At 39.6% G+C, this 18,505-nt stretch overlaps 1 protein-coding gene across 6 annotated transcripts in view; it reads right to left on the bottom strand.

Annotated features, from left to right (window-relative positions):
• Positions 1–4,724: 4,724 nt before the first annotated feature.
• The window catches only part of RGS9 (regulator of G protein signaling 9), a 53,261-nt gene continuing 39,480 nt past the window's right edge, over positions 4,725–18,505 (bottom strand). For 5 of the 6 annotated variants that reach the window (XM_042449709.1, XM_042449713.1, XM_042449714.1 and 2 more), the window contains 3 exons: positions 11,816–11,878; positions 7,557–8,065; positions 4,725–5,404 (listed from right to left, as the gene is read on the bottom strand). In XM_042449709.1, the coding sequence (XP_042305643.1) occupies positions 5,248–5,404; positions 7,557–8,065; positions 11,816–11,878 (729 nt within the window). In that variant the 3' untranslated portion in view covers positions 4,725–5,247. The remainder of the gene's footprint in view (positions 5,405–7,556; positions 8,066–11,815; positions 11,879–18,505) is intronic. The other variant, XM_042449710.1, reaches the window with a different exon arrangement.

Here is an 18,505-nt window from a genome sequence, read left to right as displayed (position 1 = left end):
ATAAGTGAACAAGATTCCAGAGGAACTGTAAGCAATAACAATAGCAATAGCAAGTACATTACTATACCACTTATCAGTGCACTTAAGCAGTCCTTACAATGTGTAAGTGAATTGCCCCCAACAATCTGGGTTCTCATTTTAGTGACCTCGGAAGGATACAATCCTGAGTCGAGCTTGAGTCCTTGGTACTGAACTCACGATCTTATGATTTGTGAGTAGGTGGCTGCAGTACAGGCATTTAACCACTGCGCCACCAGGGCGCAAAGGGACTTTTCTCCTTCACTGTGTTGCCTGGCTGTGGGAAGAGAAGGAGCTTTACAGGGCTATGGAAGCATTGAGGCCCAGGTCTATGGTCAGTCATGTTGTTCTACCAACATCTGCATTTCAGGCAGAACTACAAACTACAGAGATGTTCAAAGCCAAAGCCTTATTAGTCTGCATCATCATACGGTGGAATCTTGTAGCACCTTTGTGATTAATTGGGAGAAAGATCTTTGTTGCATAAGCTTTTGTTTCATAAACTTAGCCCCTCAACAGACCAGTGTTATATGCCAGCCTCAGGGCAGAGTGAGAGTGTGGCTTCCACATGCTGGCCAGCCCAACTCCGGTCTCACACCACCCACCTCACCAGATGGCAGGCAGTGTCATGCCCTATCTTCGGCGGCTAGGGCACCCTTTCTCTGGCGCAAAAAGGAGCTTTTTTTTTATTTTGCAGCTTCTTTTTGTGCTGCAGAAAGGCCAGATCAGGGCTTCAGTGTGCAGTTTCTGTGGCCCTGATCCAGCAAGGAAAGGGGCAGCCTCTCTGTCTACTTCATCAGATGAAAGCTGACACTACAACTTTATTTTTTCAGTTAGGAGAGGTTTATCACACAAGGGCTGAAAAGTGGATTGGAGAAGGATAGTATTGTCTGTGGTCATCCCTTATCACAAGACACTGTGTCTGTGCAGTAGCTGGTCTGTAGTCCATCTGTTGCTGGAGTGTTCTTTCTCATTGATGGGTTTTATCCGTCAGTGTCTCCCAATTCTTTTCCACTTTGAGTCATGTGCAATAACTTCCTCCCAAAACATGGGGGCAATCATATGGTGAGGGTGAACATGAGATTATGCTCTTCTTCCCTTCTCTTCCCTCCTCCTTACTATCCCCAAGCAGGATGTGGTTTTTCCCCAGTTTATTTTCTTTTTTACTTAATGGATTGTTCTATCTGTGTTATTGCACTAAAAATAAAAATAAATACTGTACAGACCCAAAGGCATGATGGAAAAGAGTTAGGGCAGGGAGATGAGGCTATGGAGGCTGGCATGCACCAGACAGAGGCCAGCACAGAAGCAGTACCATGGCAATTAGGAAGAGCTGTGTGAAAATGATTGTCGCCGACCCAGTATGTTTTGTGGTGTCTTGTGAGCCTGCTGTGATAAAGTCCTTAGTCTCAAGGGTGCTACAAGATCCCCTTGTAAGCTGCAGAGGTGGTATGCTGCTGTGACTGCAAGAGCTCTGAGGCCCAGTCACATGGCCAGTTATGTGGCTTCTCTGCCATCCTCACTTCAGGGACAACGGAAAGCTGAAACCTATAACGGTGAGTAGATAGGATGTTTCATTGGCTTCAGTCAGGTTATTCTTTATTTAAATTGTTTTAGGACTTCTGGAGTAAACAGATGTCTTCCATTATTTGTTGTAATTCAGAGATGGTTCCCAGGGAAATAATTCTCTATGTTCTTTCAATCTACCATTGCTTGCATCATCTAGCAACCTATTCATGTACAGTTGGCCCCCTGTTCCAGACCCACACACATCCCCTAGCAAAAACTGAGGCTTGCGCATATCCAAGCCCCATAGGCTTCAATGGGGCATGTGCCCATGGGGGTGCACACCCCATTGAAAATAGCAGAGGTTGCCCCTCCATTGATTTTAAAGGTCATGGATCTGGTTAGGAGGGGTGACTGTAGTTTCCTTTCTTTTCTTTTAAACAAAAGATCGCTTTTTACAATGTTGGGGATTACTGTGCATTGGAATAATAGGTTTCTGTATGCCTTTTCCTAAGACCACAGTGCTAACTACCAAACCAACACCAGTTTACAGCTGCACTCAAACATTTTTCTGTACTAGATTTGTGTGAGGAACATTTAAAAGGCCATATTTTGCACATACACATATGCACACACCTAAATAGTATTGTCACAGGGAATAGGAAAATCTGACTGGTGATGGAGGTGGTAAATTATGTCCCTGTCCCTGCTGTTAAACAAGTGTGGGTGCTTCCACATGGTGAACTCTGAAACCACTACAATGTTTCCCAATCTTACCTGCAAAGGATAAGAGGGGAAAGCTTCATCCACTATAGCAGTGGCTCCCAAATTTTTATCTCCTAGGTGTTTTGTAATTCAACTCTCAGAAGACTCAGACAGCTTGGTCAACAATCAGAAACGTTGGGAGCTGAAATCCAAAACATCTGGAGGATCAAAGTTTGGGAACCACTGCACTATAGGAAACCGTTTTTAAAAATACAGACAACAGATTTCTGCCCTCCATTTACATTTCTATACTGCTTATCAGAGCACTCAACACTCTATGCTGTTTACAGTGTGTAAGCCAATAGCCCCCAACAAGCTGGGTACTCATTTTGCCAACCTACGAAAGGATGACAGGCTGAGTCAACTTTGGAGCCCTGGGATCGAACTCACAACCTTGTGGCTGCACCACCAGGGCTCCTCTTTCACAGTCAAATGTGTGCTCTCAGAATAAATTCCTCTAGTCTACCTTCACACATAGCAATTTAGCTTCAAATCCAAAAGACTAATCTCCATAGCATATCATTGCTCATAGGAGAGTGATAGTACTGTCCTGAATGGCTGCCCTCAATTTGTAAGACTTGAGCAAGGCAGTTGATGGCCAGGAATCATGGAGGTCTCTCATAATGTTGACTTGATGGCAACTAAAAAAAAATTGCATGGACATTTTTGCTTTAAAAACCCAGTTAATAAATGCAAACTATAGATCATCTAGGAACCTAAGGAATAAAGAAAATATTGCCCATTCTGACTCAAATAATATCGTTAGGGCAATACCTTTCCACAAGGACATCATGGTTGCCTTGTTAAATATGTCAACCTGGGTACATGTTCCACTGGTATAAAATATTCCCAAGGAAGTGTGCTAATCAATGCTGGATAAGTCTAATCAGAAATATGTTCCATATAGTTCAACAAAACCTGTTACTATTTGCAAGCATAGGACTGTTTGTTTTGTTAAATTCACATGTGTTCAAGAACTACATAGTTGAAAACACTGCAACATACTACTTTGCAAAAAAAAAAAACCCAAAAATCCACAATGCTTCCACTCTGCATTCTACAAGACAATAAACCCAATTTTCTTGAAAATGATATTTTTATGTACACAAATTCAAGAAAGACTTGAACCATAGATTTATAGTAGTTTAGAAATGTAAAACCAGATTGGCTGCCTGATCTATAATTCTTTTAAAGCAGCATTTTGCATTTCATATTGCCAGTCATATGATTGTTTTAGTTTTGGGGGAAATCAGTGGAAGAGAGAAGTGCACAGTTATTATGAGTGCAATGAAAATGTAAAATGATCTGATCCATACTGAAGTGCACAACTAGATGCACATCTAAGTATGACCTTGAGTAATGCCATTCTTTGCCCTTTGCTGTTGTTCCTATGTAAACTGAGAGTAAGAGTGATTTACTGCACAGTCTTGCTGGAGGGGGGAATGTAATAAAGAAGATGAATAACTGCAAATTAAACATTTCCCACAAAAGATTTAAAGTAATAATCACTAGGTCTGTGCCTAATGAGCTGTGGTGAGCAGTGGGCAGTGTTATGTTGGTCTTGCAGAATGCTCTAATTTCCTTTGTTTTTGTTCAATAGGCTAAATTAATCTTCAGTTTGCCTTACTTGTCAATTTAGCTGTTCAGTGACTCTCCCTGTGTTTTACAGTGTACAGTATTCTTACTACTTGATCCAGTTGTTTGTTATTCTTAGTATTTAGGTATTAGATGGAAGGTAAGTAGTCTGAGTTCCCACAAAAAAAGACAAAGCATTGTCTGGGATGATTATGAAGTCAGAGCTGACCCTAGGCTTGCTATCTCTCTGCAATGTAAGCAGCAAATGAATTGGGGCAATCCCCATCACATTCATACAACATCAACATTTGGCTGAAACGTGTTAGGTAGGAGCATCAAGTGGTTTTGTCCAACAGAGGTAGACAAAAAGTCCAAGCTGCTTGGAAAGATGGGCAAGAACACAGGGTGGTGGTGGCAATAGTTCTCAGTCTTCCTCTGAAGTAGACTTAGGCAGGTGACTTTGGAAAACATGTAGTGGGGGCAGACAGAATATAGATCCTTGAAAGGGAAGTGTTCAAAGCAGCACAGATGTCCAAATACCTTAAGGGGTAGCAGAATCACAGTTGAACTACTAGTAATCTCAATACATAGTGCATGTTCTCTCCCCCACACACACACACACACTCCATCTCTCTCTTTCTCACACATTTACACACACACACTTTTCCTTGAATCTGAACATTTTGCTGGTAGAAAAAACCAGAAGAACATCCTCTCTTCAAATACAATGTCATATTATCATATGTCTTACTTAAACATGAACAACATGACTGAGAAAGTGTGAAATAAACTATTAAGATTAAACAGTCAACAGTAGTTTTAAAATTCACTGCTGGTCTAACTCAAGATTGGTACTGGGCTCAAACACCACTTGATGCTGTTGTATTGGTAAAGTATTAAGGAAGATGTTAACCTGATCAGCACATAACTAGGAGACTACTTGAAAACACATTTGAAATCTTCTGGTTTTCTAAAACATGAGCAAACATAGTAAATGCAAATACAAAATAAAAGAGTTTCAAAAACTAACCAGGCAAGAAAGAGTCTTCTAGTATATAATTTTTCAAGTATATAATTAATGTACTTAAAGAATTACAAAGAAACCAGTAAGTGAGAGGGCTGAATTCCAAAGACAAAAAAGGAAACAGGCCAAGAGATATCTTACATTTTTTGAATTTTGAAAAACATATACAGTATCTGAGATCATTATTTATAACCCACATGGTTTGATGCTGGATGATTCTCATTTATTATTCCAATGCACTCCTTTCAACAGCATGATTCATCAGTCCAACTATAGGTGATTATACCTGCTGATTCGGGGGCAAGAAAAAATAGTCATTTTTAAGTAGGTCACATCCTAAGAGTCTCAAAGGCTCCTTATTATCCAGCTTTCCCTTCTTCTGTCAGCTTCTCCCATGGGCAGATCACTTCTTTTGCAGAGTCTTTGTAAGCCCAGTGGCCATTCTCTTCTTCCTCATCCAAGTCTATAGGATAGATTTTACTCTCCAGAGGAATGTCCACTTTTATTTGGAAGAAGCTGGGATGCAAAAGAAAACTCATTACAATCCAGGTATCTTCCAGAGTGCTTTCAGGATAAAAGTAAGATCTTTGGCCTTGGCTTTGGCTATTGAGGAAACATCAGAATGGATACTCCTCCAGCACATTTACCTATCAGTCTGCATTTTTGCTGTGTCTGGCCCCAAAAGGTTTTCTTGTACCAAACAAGTGACACAAAATTGTGTCTCCCTCTCTGATTCTAAAGGCACTATAGGGATTGTGACATATTTCCATGTAACAGGCTCAGATTGAAGGGGCAAGTAAAGTTGCATTTGAGCCAGCATGGTGTAGTTGTTTGAGCATGACTATGACTCTGCATATCAGGGTTTGAATCCTGGCTTTGGCCATGTAAACCCACTCGGTGACATTGGACAAGTCACAACGTCTCAGCTCACGGGATGGCAATAGAAACCCCCCTCTGAAGAAACTTGCAAAGAAAACCCCTGGATAGATTCACCTTAGGGGTGTCATTAGTTGGAAACTACTTGAAGGCAGACAACAACAACATAGTTGTATGTATGTATGTTTTGGATGGCATCCTGTTGATGAATTACAGTGGCATAAGTTAAACTTATACTGTTACAACTCACACTTTTGGTTGATGCACAAGTCAGAATTCACCATGCAATAACACAAATCCCTCCCCACAAAAAAAAACACCTTTCCAGAGCATCAGTTCCCCCACTACCTCACCATTTTCTTGTTAAAGCTTTAAATATAAGCTATTTCCTATAGCTGGAAGCAAAGCAATGACATAATCTGCAGGGACCTCTGGGGACAACAGGCTCTGTTGTTTGGTCCCAGGGAATCCTTAGGCATGGTGGCCTTGTGATGCATGAAAGGCCATGTAATGTATAAACGGTTAGATTTCATAATGGAGTGGCCTTCTATTATATTAAAATATCCACGCACATGCACCCCCTCCCCAACAATGGATCATTTGGAATGGCTCACCTACCTGATACCTTCTGGGATTGGTTATATGATGACAAATATGAAATTCCAGTGCACTGGCACCCTCCTTATGCAATAGCCTCTTCAGGAAGGCCCCTTTCTTATTGGCTTTTAAGATCAGGGCTGCCCATGCCACTGGGTAAAGAGAGGTAAGTGTCTCAAGCAGATGATGCTGTGAAGTAAAGGCAGCCGCAAGACTTTGGAGGCAAGAGCTTTGCATGCCCCACACAGGGCCCTAAGTTAGCTTGCTGCCCCCAACTGCAGTGGCAGAGGTTGGCTCATCATTGGTGTCCACATAAAATTCAATTGTCACTCTGATCAGCTGGCCTTCTACATGAAACAGGACAGGTTTGCCTTTTGTCCTCTGCCTGTTAGGCAGCAACATATTTTGGGAAGAGCCTGTTTAGGATGTCAGCCAAGATAGGTTCAAAAGTTCTTTGAAGCAAGGGGTGTGTGTGTGTGTGTGGCATAGTGGTTTGAATGTTGGCCTACAACTCTGGAGACCAGGGCTCGATTCTCTGCTCAGCCATGAAACCCACTGGTAGACCTTGGACGTCACGCTCTCTCAGCCTCCAGGAAAGACAATGGCAAGCCCCCTCTCAACAAATCATGCCAAGAAAACCCCATGATAGGTTCACCTCAGGGTCGCCATAAGTTGGAAATGACTTGAAGGCACAAAACAACAACAACAACAACAACAACAACAACAACAACTATGTTCCAACTAATATTGATGGACAACTAGCATCAACTATTTGACAGCAATAAGTGCTGTGCTACTCTGGGAGTGCTGGGTTTACTATGTTCTTAATTGATAAAATGCTTTTAATTGTTTTTACTGTGGTACAGTGTGATTTTTAAATGTTGCTGGACCAGAAGCCCTTCATCCCTTACCTTAGGTAGGCTGGTTAGGTCTGATGGGAGAGTATGTGGGCTGCATATTCCACCATTAAGACATGCAGGGCCACATATTCTTCATCCCTGAGTTAGAATTTGTGGTCTTTCAAGAAAGTCTTTGTTGATGATGCGTTGCTCTCTATGTGTATAGTGCTTTTGAAAATTCAAATACCTCACACACACATTTCATATTGCTTGTTCGAACAGAGAGCCTCCCGAGGGATCATTTCCATCTACAATAACTCTTAAAGCATAAGAGAACAACCCACAGAGATACTCACTTGGATACTCTCTTGGATTTCTGTTGCAGCGGTTGGCTCAGACCATCTAGTGGCTGCACCTTCCTGTGAGTCACTGCAGGACACTTGGGTGAGAATGTTGCAAAGACTGGTGAGTTCAAGTAACCTCTTTTCAAGAACCTGCTGAGGGACAAGGTCATCCGGGACTTGGGCAGCAGCTTGGTCTCACCACTCATAGCATCCTGGGAGGTGTAGCATGTTCCTGATTCAGAATCCATGGAGATCTCATTGTTTTCTATAATGGAAGGAAAAGGACTGCAGCTAGTCCCATTGGCATCCCAGACCCTATCCATGCCATAAGTGCTGTTTTCAGCTACAGTAAGAGATGATAGGTAGTTAGTGCTGTTTGGCAGAGTGATATGCCCAGGGCTTTGGAGAGGATGATCACTCAGAGAACAACAGGAGGAAGGAAGAATATTGGAAGGGCCTGGAGGATCAGAAGTACCAGTGTAAACAACCAGATGGCGAACTGGAGTAGTAAACTGGCATAGCTGCAAGAAAGAAAAAGAGAATATTTATAGCACAACAAATTGCATGGGATTCCTGGGGAGCGGGGAGCTTCTGATGGAAAGGAATTGCCTAGTTCTTGGCCATCTTGCTGTTTAGGTTTTCAAACTCAGGGGAATCACTAGAGGGATGCAGGGGGTGCAGACACCCAGGTGACACCCAGAGGGGGGGTGACACCACTGCTCCCCAAATGTCTGCCTTTTGGCAGAAACAGGCTGTGGCATTCTCTTGAATCCTTTAAAAAACGTTGAAAGATGGTGTGAGTGGGATGAGGCTCAGTGGGAGATGAAAGGTTTTTTTAAAAAAAAAGTTTAATTTTTTATTTTTATATTTAATTTTTACATTTTACCAAATTTTTACTTTAACCACATGCAGCTATGTACACATAAATGCATTTAGGCTGTTCATATCATATTGTAATTTAAAGGTATCATTTTAATTTTTTAATTGTTTATGTCAACTCTATTATCATTACATTCAGTGATATACGGGAATAATGATTTATGAGTTAATACAAAAAACATTCATAAAAACATTATCAAGGATTCTGTATGGTGTGGTATGGGAGAAGGTCAGGTATGTGTGTGTGTGTGACACAATGGATTACTGCACTATGTGACACCAACCCTGTTGATGCCACTGGTTTCACTATTGAGGTAAGCCTAAGAGTGCTTCTTGCTTCCTATCTCCTAAAACATGGTACCCTACTACAGGGGGCCCTTGATGTTTGTTGGAATTTGGTTCCAGGACCCGCTGTGAATATCAAAATCTGTGGATAGAGTAGCATAGCAAAATGTTCCTTATGTAAAATGGCAAAAGCAAGCTTTGATTTTTGGAATTAAAAAAAATATTTTCAAGCTTTGGATAGTTGAATCCATGGATGCAGAGAGATCCTTGCAGAACCTTTTGCTCTGTTACTTATCAGCTTATATTTGGCATTATAAATCACAAAAACAATTCTTTTTAAAAACAAAAATTGGGCAAGAGGAGATAATCCCTATCCATTACATCAACAGAGGGCTATATAAAATTTAGAGTTAAAAATCACCACAAATATTTTATAGTACTGTATAGAAACCTGTCCCATTTATTCTGATGCTCCTAACACATTCTCAGAATAGGTATACCTTCAGTATAGAAATAAACTACAGAGTGTGCCAGTTCCAAATAAATGTGTGGCCTGTGTTGAAAACGAACATAATATTACTAAAAAGCAAAACCCAAGAACTCAGTCAATCTCATTTTTCCAGATCAAGATAGACAGGGACCAGGCTTTCCCTGTAGCAAACTCTCCCCCTGAATTCTTGACGTATCACACTAAACTATGCAGATTGCTTTTTTAAAAATCTACGGATGGAAAATTCATATGGACCGTAGACTCCCAGAAGCCTTTTATGTCAGTGATTGGGATGATTGAGGAATCCATTCTTTGTTAATTTCACCATGAGCTGACCTGATCTGCACCTCCTAGATTAATTATAGAGGTCATTGTGTTATTCTGCCTGTGTGCATAAAATGTTATAATTAATCAATTGATTCCTTTTTATATTGTAGGCTACTTTGAAAGTGTGTGTGTGTGTGTGTGTGTCTGTATATATATAGATTTATCTTTTTAAAATATGTTTATTTTTTAATAACTATCTGTTTTAATACTATAATAATTTAATTCCTTATTAATGTACTTCTTTAAAAATGTTTTTAATTGTACTGTTTTTAATGCTGTGAAACCACTCTAAGTCCCAGTCCTGGGAAAAGAGCAGGATACAAATAAATAAATACTTTGAGGATCATAGAAATTATATTTTTACAGAAAAATCACTAGTTCAGTAAATGCATATATATGGTAAGGACATCATAATTCAGGAAGGACCTGAGAGATTGGAACTAGCTTTGGAATATAGGACATCTGTAGCACAAATGGGTTCATTTTGGTTGCAGGACCAAAATGGGAAATGGAAGAAACAAGGGGTTGGGGAAGTTCTTTCTTTTTTAAAAGCATATCATAACTAACGTTCTAATTAACATAAAATATAATACAAAAGGTAGTATTAGAGATCCCACTCAATTTAAAGTTTTCTAGAAACATTCTACTGGAATACTGACAAACTTTTTAAAAATACCATATCCCAATGAAGAATAAATAGCTTTTAAAAAAAAAAAATTGCTCTGTGTGCAAGACATATAGTGTACAATTCCATTTAAGGAAGTCATGTAAGGCTTATTTAATATTTTTATTAAGTTTTTAGCCATGGTTGTGTAGTGTTTGCATTAACATACTGTAACTGGAAATATTACTTCCTGGTTTTCTAGAAGAAAGAATGTTTAGTGATTAGGTTACTTAGGGAGATGTGGATATTAGTTCATGAGCCACTGAATTTTTAACTGTGAATTTGTTATGAACTCTTTAAATATAAATTTGGAGGATGATAAAAATATACAACTTCTGGGTGTACATAAAAATGAATTCACATCACAAAGGTTGTGTTACAAGTGTGTGTTATTGGCACTTCAGTCTCAGTAATAGGCATTTAGCTCATAAGGGCTTGTGTGCACAATTAAAATACTCCTCATGGATTCAAATAGTGATCCAGCCACACACAAGTAAAAAAAAATAGAGAGGGGGAGGAACCTCCATAAACTCTTCAGAAAAGGATTCACATTTTTTACCAAAGTATCTGTGAGCACGTGCAAGGATGCACATTATCAGACTTGTTGCTGTCCATCTGATTTGCATGGATTTGCATGAATTCATGTGGCTGCATATTTTCAATAGAGGGAGGGTGAATGGATGCAAACTTGTGCAGGAAAGTGAAGACAATAAGCATTGATGCAAATGTGCTAAAATCCACAGCAATTTGCATAAAACACTTACGTGTAGACCCACCCACAGTCACCAATACCAGCCTTACCATTAGGTGAGGTGGGTGGCTGACTCAGGCAACAGATTTTGAGTGTCATGAAAAGGCAGCAGACTTGTTAGCTATTGGATTTGTTATTATTTTATTTTTACTGAGAGAGTTGGGGAGAAATGCTTGCAGGTTTTTCTGCTTTGGATGCCAAAATAACATTACCACATTTGATTTGGATACATGTGGGACAGCAAAATGTTTTGGGACATCCTCGATAATCACTCTCTTTATAAAAAAAAAAGTCCCAAGCATTCTGACAAGCTTACATATGCTGCTACATTTGGGCACTGTTCACTGCACCTACTCATCTTGCTACTGACAGATGTGTATTCAGACAACTTCATTTTTCAAAGCCACATGCTTTCTTGCCCAAGTATTTCATCAGAAGTAACATGGATTGTGGTACTGATGAAACAAGAAAGTACGTCAAAGTCTCCTTGCAGTATCTACATTGCATTGCAGTGACTACATTAGTGTCTAACTGTCCATCCCTCCCTTCATTCACTGTTAGGAATGAAAAACACTGATTATCATAGTTTTTTTGAGGGTTTTCAGGCTATGTGGCCATGTTCTAGAAGAGTTTATTCCTGACATTTCCCCAGCATCTGTGACTGGCATCTTCAGAGAAAGCCACAGATGTCAGCCACAGATGCTGGAGAAATGTCAGGAATAAACTCTTCTAGAATATGGCCACATAGCCCCCCAAAAACCCACAAAAAACTATGGATGTCACCCATGAAAGCCTTCAACTTCACACTGATTATCATCTCAGTACATTGCCCAGAACAATGCCTAGAACCCAGAACATTGTAGCATAATGTGTACCTTTGATATGGGTGCTTGCAAAACTCTATTAGCTGGAGGCAGGTTTGTTCTTCCAGCCTGTTTCTGTATAAAAAAGGACAAGAAGTCTCTGAAGATTTTCTATGGAGTGGTATGTCAACAGGTCCAGAGTCTATACAGAAAACTCTCAAGGGCTTCAGCAGTTTTATCAAAAGGGGCACTTGCATCAAAGCCCAAAGTCTGAAATGCATAAGAATCTATAGCTCAGAGGTCAGAAATTTGGAAGTACAGTCAGGCCTCTGTATCCATGGATTCTGCATCCACAGAAAATACTGAAATTTTGAATAGATCTGCATCCATGACTTGAAAATATTCACACACACACCCAAAAAATCCAAAAAGTAAACCTTGATTTTGCCATTTTATAAAAGGGACACCATTTTACTACAAACTGTATGTAATGGAACCTGAGCCTTCACAGATGTTAGTATCCATGGGATGTCCTGAAAGCAAACCTCAATGGGTACCAAGGTCCCATTGTAATATCAACACTAGTGAACATTTAAAAGCCAAAGGCCCAAGGTATGGACTGGACTGGGACAGCATGAACGATATGTTGGGGGAGAAGTGGGTGATCCAGGAAGCAGAGGACAGTGGTGTCAAGTGAATGTATGTCAAAGTTTCCTTGCAGTATGTAATCAAGACCTCTGACTGGGCAATGTCAGATATTCCTCCCAACACCTGACCCTCTTTTCATGCTCTTTTCCTATCTAGCACCAATAGAACAGAATGAAATGCTACTTTTTTCACTTTGTTTCCCTCCTGCTCAGGAGTATGCCATTTGTCAGGAACTCTTAGAGGACATCCTTCTGGAGATACAGAGGTATGATTTCGAATGAGCCAAATGTTATTGTATGTTTTGCCATATCCAATTTAGTGTTAATTTCTACATACCATGGCTATTATTAATATGAGAGTGCCATTCTTGTCAGAATTATGCACATAAATGAAGCATTGGTTTGGATGTAATTCTATACTATCACTTAATAAATACTCTTCCGGAGCTCTGGGCAAATAATTTGGAGTGTTCTACAACTTGATGCAAGAATACACCCCTGGTTTAAGCAGAAGGAGCATGGGTGATATTGTCCATTTTTAATTTTCTATTGAATTATAAAATAGCAAAATGAAAAATGGCAAACCATATTTTTTCTCTCTCTCGAGAATCCAACCATGGAGGGGTGGCATGAGGGCTGGAATTAACTAAAAACATGGATATAACAGTTCCTACTATAATATAGAAATCAGAAGACAGCTGTTCCTCAGATTTTGTACATCTCCAAATGCCCTTGGCTCAAAAATGTACAAAAAAGCACCTCTTATGTGTACTTTAGGATAAAATACATAATTTGAAATATGTGCATTGTCAGAAAATACATGTAAGAACCATGTATTTTATGAGACAATAGTATTTAAATATGACTTTGGGGACAGATTTTTAAAAATAAAGATTAATGCGCAGATGAGAGGCAACAGATTTCTCCATGAATGCATGCAAATTAGAAACAGAGTGGTCCATTCATTTTTAGTCCTTACGTAATGGTGGGCTTTGCCCTGTAAGGAGTGAGTTTGCATCCCCAAAGTGCCATTTTCTTTACTTGCGTATTCTTCTGCCACTCACCAGGCATGTTTTCATGCTTCCAGCCCTCCCAGACAAGGGTCTCTTCATACTGGAAAGCTCATAAAAGCCTGTAGTCAGCCCTCCTTTGATTTCCCACAATCCCACCCCACTATTTTTAACCAGGGATCACCATTTAAGGAACCATGTCTTATTACTGATTATTGTTCCCAGAAGCTTTTGGTAGTCAAGGATTTTAAACGTCCTTCTCTATTATAGCCAAGAACCAGCTTTACAGCTAATGGCAGGAAGAACTGTTTCTAGAAGCTGCAGAACCTATGCCTAATGAATGAAGGATGAACGGATGGACGGATCAGTGGTATGGGCAGTGTAATGTTTTCATCCAGTGGTTACATGTATGGTAAGAGAAAGTCTATGTTACTTCTCTTGCAACAGTAGATCAAGTGGGTCCATTCTTCCTAGTCTTCTTGTATTAACATGTTACACTAAAATTGTCACAAAGTCTCAAATAAAGCCCCCTATGGATGCATCTGCACTGCAGAAATAATGCAGTTTTACACCATTTTGTGTGTTGTAGCTTCTTCCTATGAAATCCTGGGGTTTGTATTTTTACAAGGTTTTTATCCTTCTCTAACAGAGTGCTGGTGCCCTGCCAAACTACAAATCACAGGATTCTGTAAGATGGAGCTATGGCAGTTAGAGCAGTGTCAAACTGCATTATTTCTACAGTGCAGATGGACACTATGACATATCACCAAGGTAAGGTCACTACGGCTAAAATTGTGCCAGTATATCTACACAACCAGGCTGTTAATTTAATTAGGGAATATAATGCAGTACTCCAAATATTGCTGAATTGCATTCTTCACCACGGCCTATGCTAGCTAGGGCTTTTGAGAGTTTTAGTCCAACATTTGGAGGGCTGTATTATTCATACCCCAATTTAATTCCTTGGTGCACTAAGAAATTCAGCCCAGAATCTTGTTTTTCCGGGGAAAAGAGTATAAAATACAGTACTTATTTGCATTGCTTTCCTACCAAACAATTTATTCCAGTAAAGACTTATCTGTTTCTTAATTGCTTTTCTATACAACATGCACAATGTCCAGAGCAAAAAAACAGTATTCAACAAATGAGAAAAATTTACAGATAAATGTAGAGGAAAATGAAGATGTACAATTTAAAAATACAAAAGCAAATGTATTGTGTTTTCAAATTGTTCTTACTGTTTCTCTGCATGTAGCTGTAAATTATTGTTTTCTCTTGAGCAGTATTTTCACTTTGCATATCACTTTGTATGTAAATTGATTTCAATCAACTCTATTTTAATCACAGATAGTTAAAACATCTCCCTAATGCAAATTGTATATGCTTGGCTGCAGAAAAAGCTTCAAAGAGGGACCCTGGCAGCCATAATTTACTGTATTCTTATATCTCCTTTCTTTATATTTCTTGTCCTTTTGGCACAAAACAATATATGTTTATATAATCCAGAGAGTTTCACTCAAAAACAGTTCTGGGAAGAAAATATTCCACTTTGAACTGCAACTTTTCACCATCTCTTACAGATGGTGAATATTAAAGCAACAATTATTTTGAAGAAAGGAATAACTTCCCCCTTTTTTTCTTAGTAATTAAACCAAGAAAATTCAATAGCAAATGGCCAAGTCAAACCTGCTGATTTAGCTATCCTGCTGATGTGATGAAGACAAATGTGAGAAGACACGAAGACAAATGTGAGAAAATGGGTGCAGGTAGGTGTAGATTCATTAACAGAATTGATCAAGTTAGAGGAAATAATGGAATACCACAAGGCACATTGATGAAAGCCAGCAGGAAGGGATATTTGACATGTATCCAAGGATAACGGAGAAAACTTCACAATCCACATGGTGAGGGAAATGCAGTGATTTTAATATTTGCAGTCAGAAATGTATGCTTTGCTTCAATGGTTAGATTTACTTTCAAGTTATAAGTTGTTTTGAATCTATGTATGTCAAATTGATACAAATATGATGAAAGATAAAATTCAATTCTGTGGCTAAGATCCAACATAGGGGTTGCATATCAAATTAGACCAGGATAACTCTGCTGTGCGTGCACTGCACAGCTGGTATACCACTGTGCAAGAAATTGCTTAACTTGCTGATGTACAATTACATGGCCCAGTGGTCAGTTGCTGCCCCCTCTCCCTTGGTTCAAAGTATACTAGGAGATGCTTTTATGAATACCTTGAAAAGAGGAGCCTCCACTTTCACATGAAGATGCGTCCCTAATTAAGAATACTTACACTGGCACAGAATTCAGAGACATAGGTGTGTTAGTCTGGAAAATCAGTATACAAAGGGATCTTGTAGCACCTTTGAGACTAACTGTGCGAAAAGGTTGTAGCATAAGCTTTCGTAGACTTGGTCTATTTAATACTCTAGCCTGTAAAGAATTTAAACATAGTGACTGGCTTCACCAGATGTCCCTGATTTCTTGTGTTTTGAAGAACTAATCACTTAATCCAGTCTATCTCACTCTAAGTCACAGTTCTAAAAAGCTATAATATCACTTTTTCTAAGGCATTTTTTTTCTAATATGAAAAAGGAGGGCTGCAAGTTTTAAGAGGCAGCTGATTAAAATATTGAACAACTGCTCAAACTACACAAGCCTGACTGACAATTAAGGTCATCTTCTGAGATCCTTCTCCAGACATTAGGTAACTGACTCTGGAGGAGGGCCTTTACAGTTATGGCACCTCATATTTTGAACTTTCTCCCCAAACAGATCTGGGACTATTAATAATTAATTTTATTTTAATTTGACTCTTTGTACATTCCATTAGATACACAATAGAAAAGTGATTCACAAATACAGTACATACATACCATGGTGATTTAAGAAATTAAAAACATGTAGCAAAAGCCAGAAGGCCAGTTCCATCAACCAGGAACAGACTGGTTTCATCTTGTATGGACAATGAGTTTATTTTGTGATTGCTTAGTTGCAGTTTTTCCATCATGTGGTGGAGTGGCATTTAAGCCAGCACATCTTGAGGAACAAAGCGAAGTGGTCTCTTGCTCTCCTACACTAATTCACTATATGTTTGATTTCTTTACCTACCATAGGACTGAAAGGTAGATGAAATAGACAAGACAAAGTGACAAAATTTAATTCTGCTTCTTTTCAAGAAGGCTATATTCTTATGTACACATACTTCAAAGTAAATTTTCCACCAATCTCAAGGGTACCTACTTCTGAGTCAAGGTAGAACAGGATCTGGTTGTATGTACTTAGAATCAGGATTTACATGGGGTCTTCTGGGAACTATTATAGCACCATAATTGCTACAAATGTAGCAAATGTAGAAAGGGCACAGTTAAATTGTCCAACTACATTTTTATAAGAGGGCACCTTATGATGAAAACATGTAGCAAGATGTAATGCTGACACATTAAGTAAATGCCTACTTAATTTGGTACTTTTCTTAAACTATGGTTGTTCAAGCTTTCTCTTTCAAGCATATCACCTTACAGATTCACATTCAACAGGATTTTTTTTAAAAAAAGAAAGCTGATTCAAACAAATGATAAAGGCAAAAGCATGAACAAAATAAAAGACATATGGAAAGCAGACAAAGACATGACAGACAAGCAAAATGATAGTTTCGCTTTCTAGTTTTATTCAACTGGAGGGAATAAAGAAATGAAAATGTGACAAATCTCAATGGGGAAGGGGGGAAAAGAGCAGCATTCTGAAATTCCAGTGGAAGGCCATTGCTTTTTTATTAACAGGATGTGAAGCCCAAACTATCTTGGGCATTTAACAGAAAATGAAAATAAAAACAAGGACTTCATACATGTGCATTGACATTTTTTGTAGGAAGAACAAAAAGTGGAGGACAGCATCACATTACAAATCATTAACAGGTTTACAATTCTGTTGTTTAATTAGTTTTGAGGTTTTCAGGGTTTTTTTATATGGGGTAAATCCTTTCCACACTGGCTTGTCTAACAGCAAAGGATTCAGAAGTACTGTACACTCAAGGACAAACTACATTCTTGGCTTTATTCTGTCCTTCTACTTACCATTCTGCCTGAACTGAGAATATAATCTAGAACCTACCCAGCACTGTCCTGCTATGGTACTTTGCAGAAAGAAGTCAACAGTAGTGAGTAAAAGGGTATTTCAAAAACGTTCAGCTGGCACTGGTTAAATCTGCTACTAGACTCCAGAGCCAAAGGGAACCAAACAACCTCTGCCATGAGGTGGATGGGAGGCAGGGGGCCAGTTGGAGGTTGCATTCCCTGCCTTCCAGAGGCAGTATGTTTTCATTGGCGGGTTATAGACCGCCGCTTTGAGGCGGTCTGCCGCCGCCGCCGTTTGCTCCGTGCAGGAGCCGCCGCAGCCACACCACGCGGCTCCCGCACGGACCGAAAAAGAAGCTCCAAAATGGAGCTTCTTTAAGCGGCGCCTCTATGACGGCGCCAGGGGTGGACTCGCGACATCATAGACACTGCGACACGTGCGGACGCATAGCGTCCGATACATAAACATGGCGGCCCCCATGTGGAAGGGGCGCCACCATGTTGTACGTATGGAATACGTACTAGGGTTAGGGGGTGCGGAAGCACCACCCCTTCCTAACCCTAATATGTATTCCATACGTATTTTTTGGCGGTTTGTAACCCGCCAAAGATTAAAATTAGCTTTCTGCCTCCAACAGCCAAAGAAGCAGCAGCTGATAAAGAGTTTGCTTACCACACCCCTGCAAACAGGAACACTCAACTCCAACAGAAAGTTGACATGGGATTGCAGAACTAGGCCTCTGGCATATAGGGGAGAAGATTGCAGTTTATAAACTGCAAGGTCCCCAGGATGCAGTTTAAAAACCACTGCTCTAGTGTGTTCTGTGGTCCCATGTTGGTCTTGATAAGGAGAGAGTCAGAATATTTTAATGAACCATTCTCCATAACTGTATTTTCAAACTTGAGAGTTTAAGAGAGCTCTGCTGTCACTGTTAAACTTACATTTTCTCATGGCCTTTTGATTGTGACATTCTAATTCTGCCACTGTCCCTTTGTTTCTCAATGTTATCCTGGTGTTTT

The sequence above is a fragment of the Sceloporus undulatus genome, chromosome 2 (genome assembly GCF_019175285.1).
Source record: "Sceloporus undulatus isolate JIND9_A2432 ecotype Alabama chromosome 2, SceUnd_v1.1, whole genome shotgun sequence".
In the NCBI taxonomy this organism is placed as follows: Eukaryota; Metazoa; Chordata; class Lepidosauria; order Squamata; family Phrynosomatidae; genus Sceloporus; species Sceloporus undulatus.
Note: the sequence above shows the minus strand (reverse complement) of the source record. Positions and strands in the feature narration are given on the sequence as shown.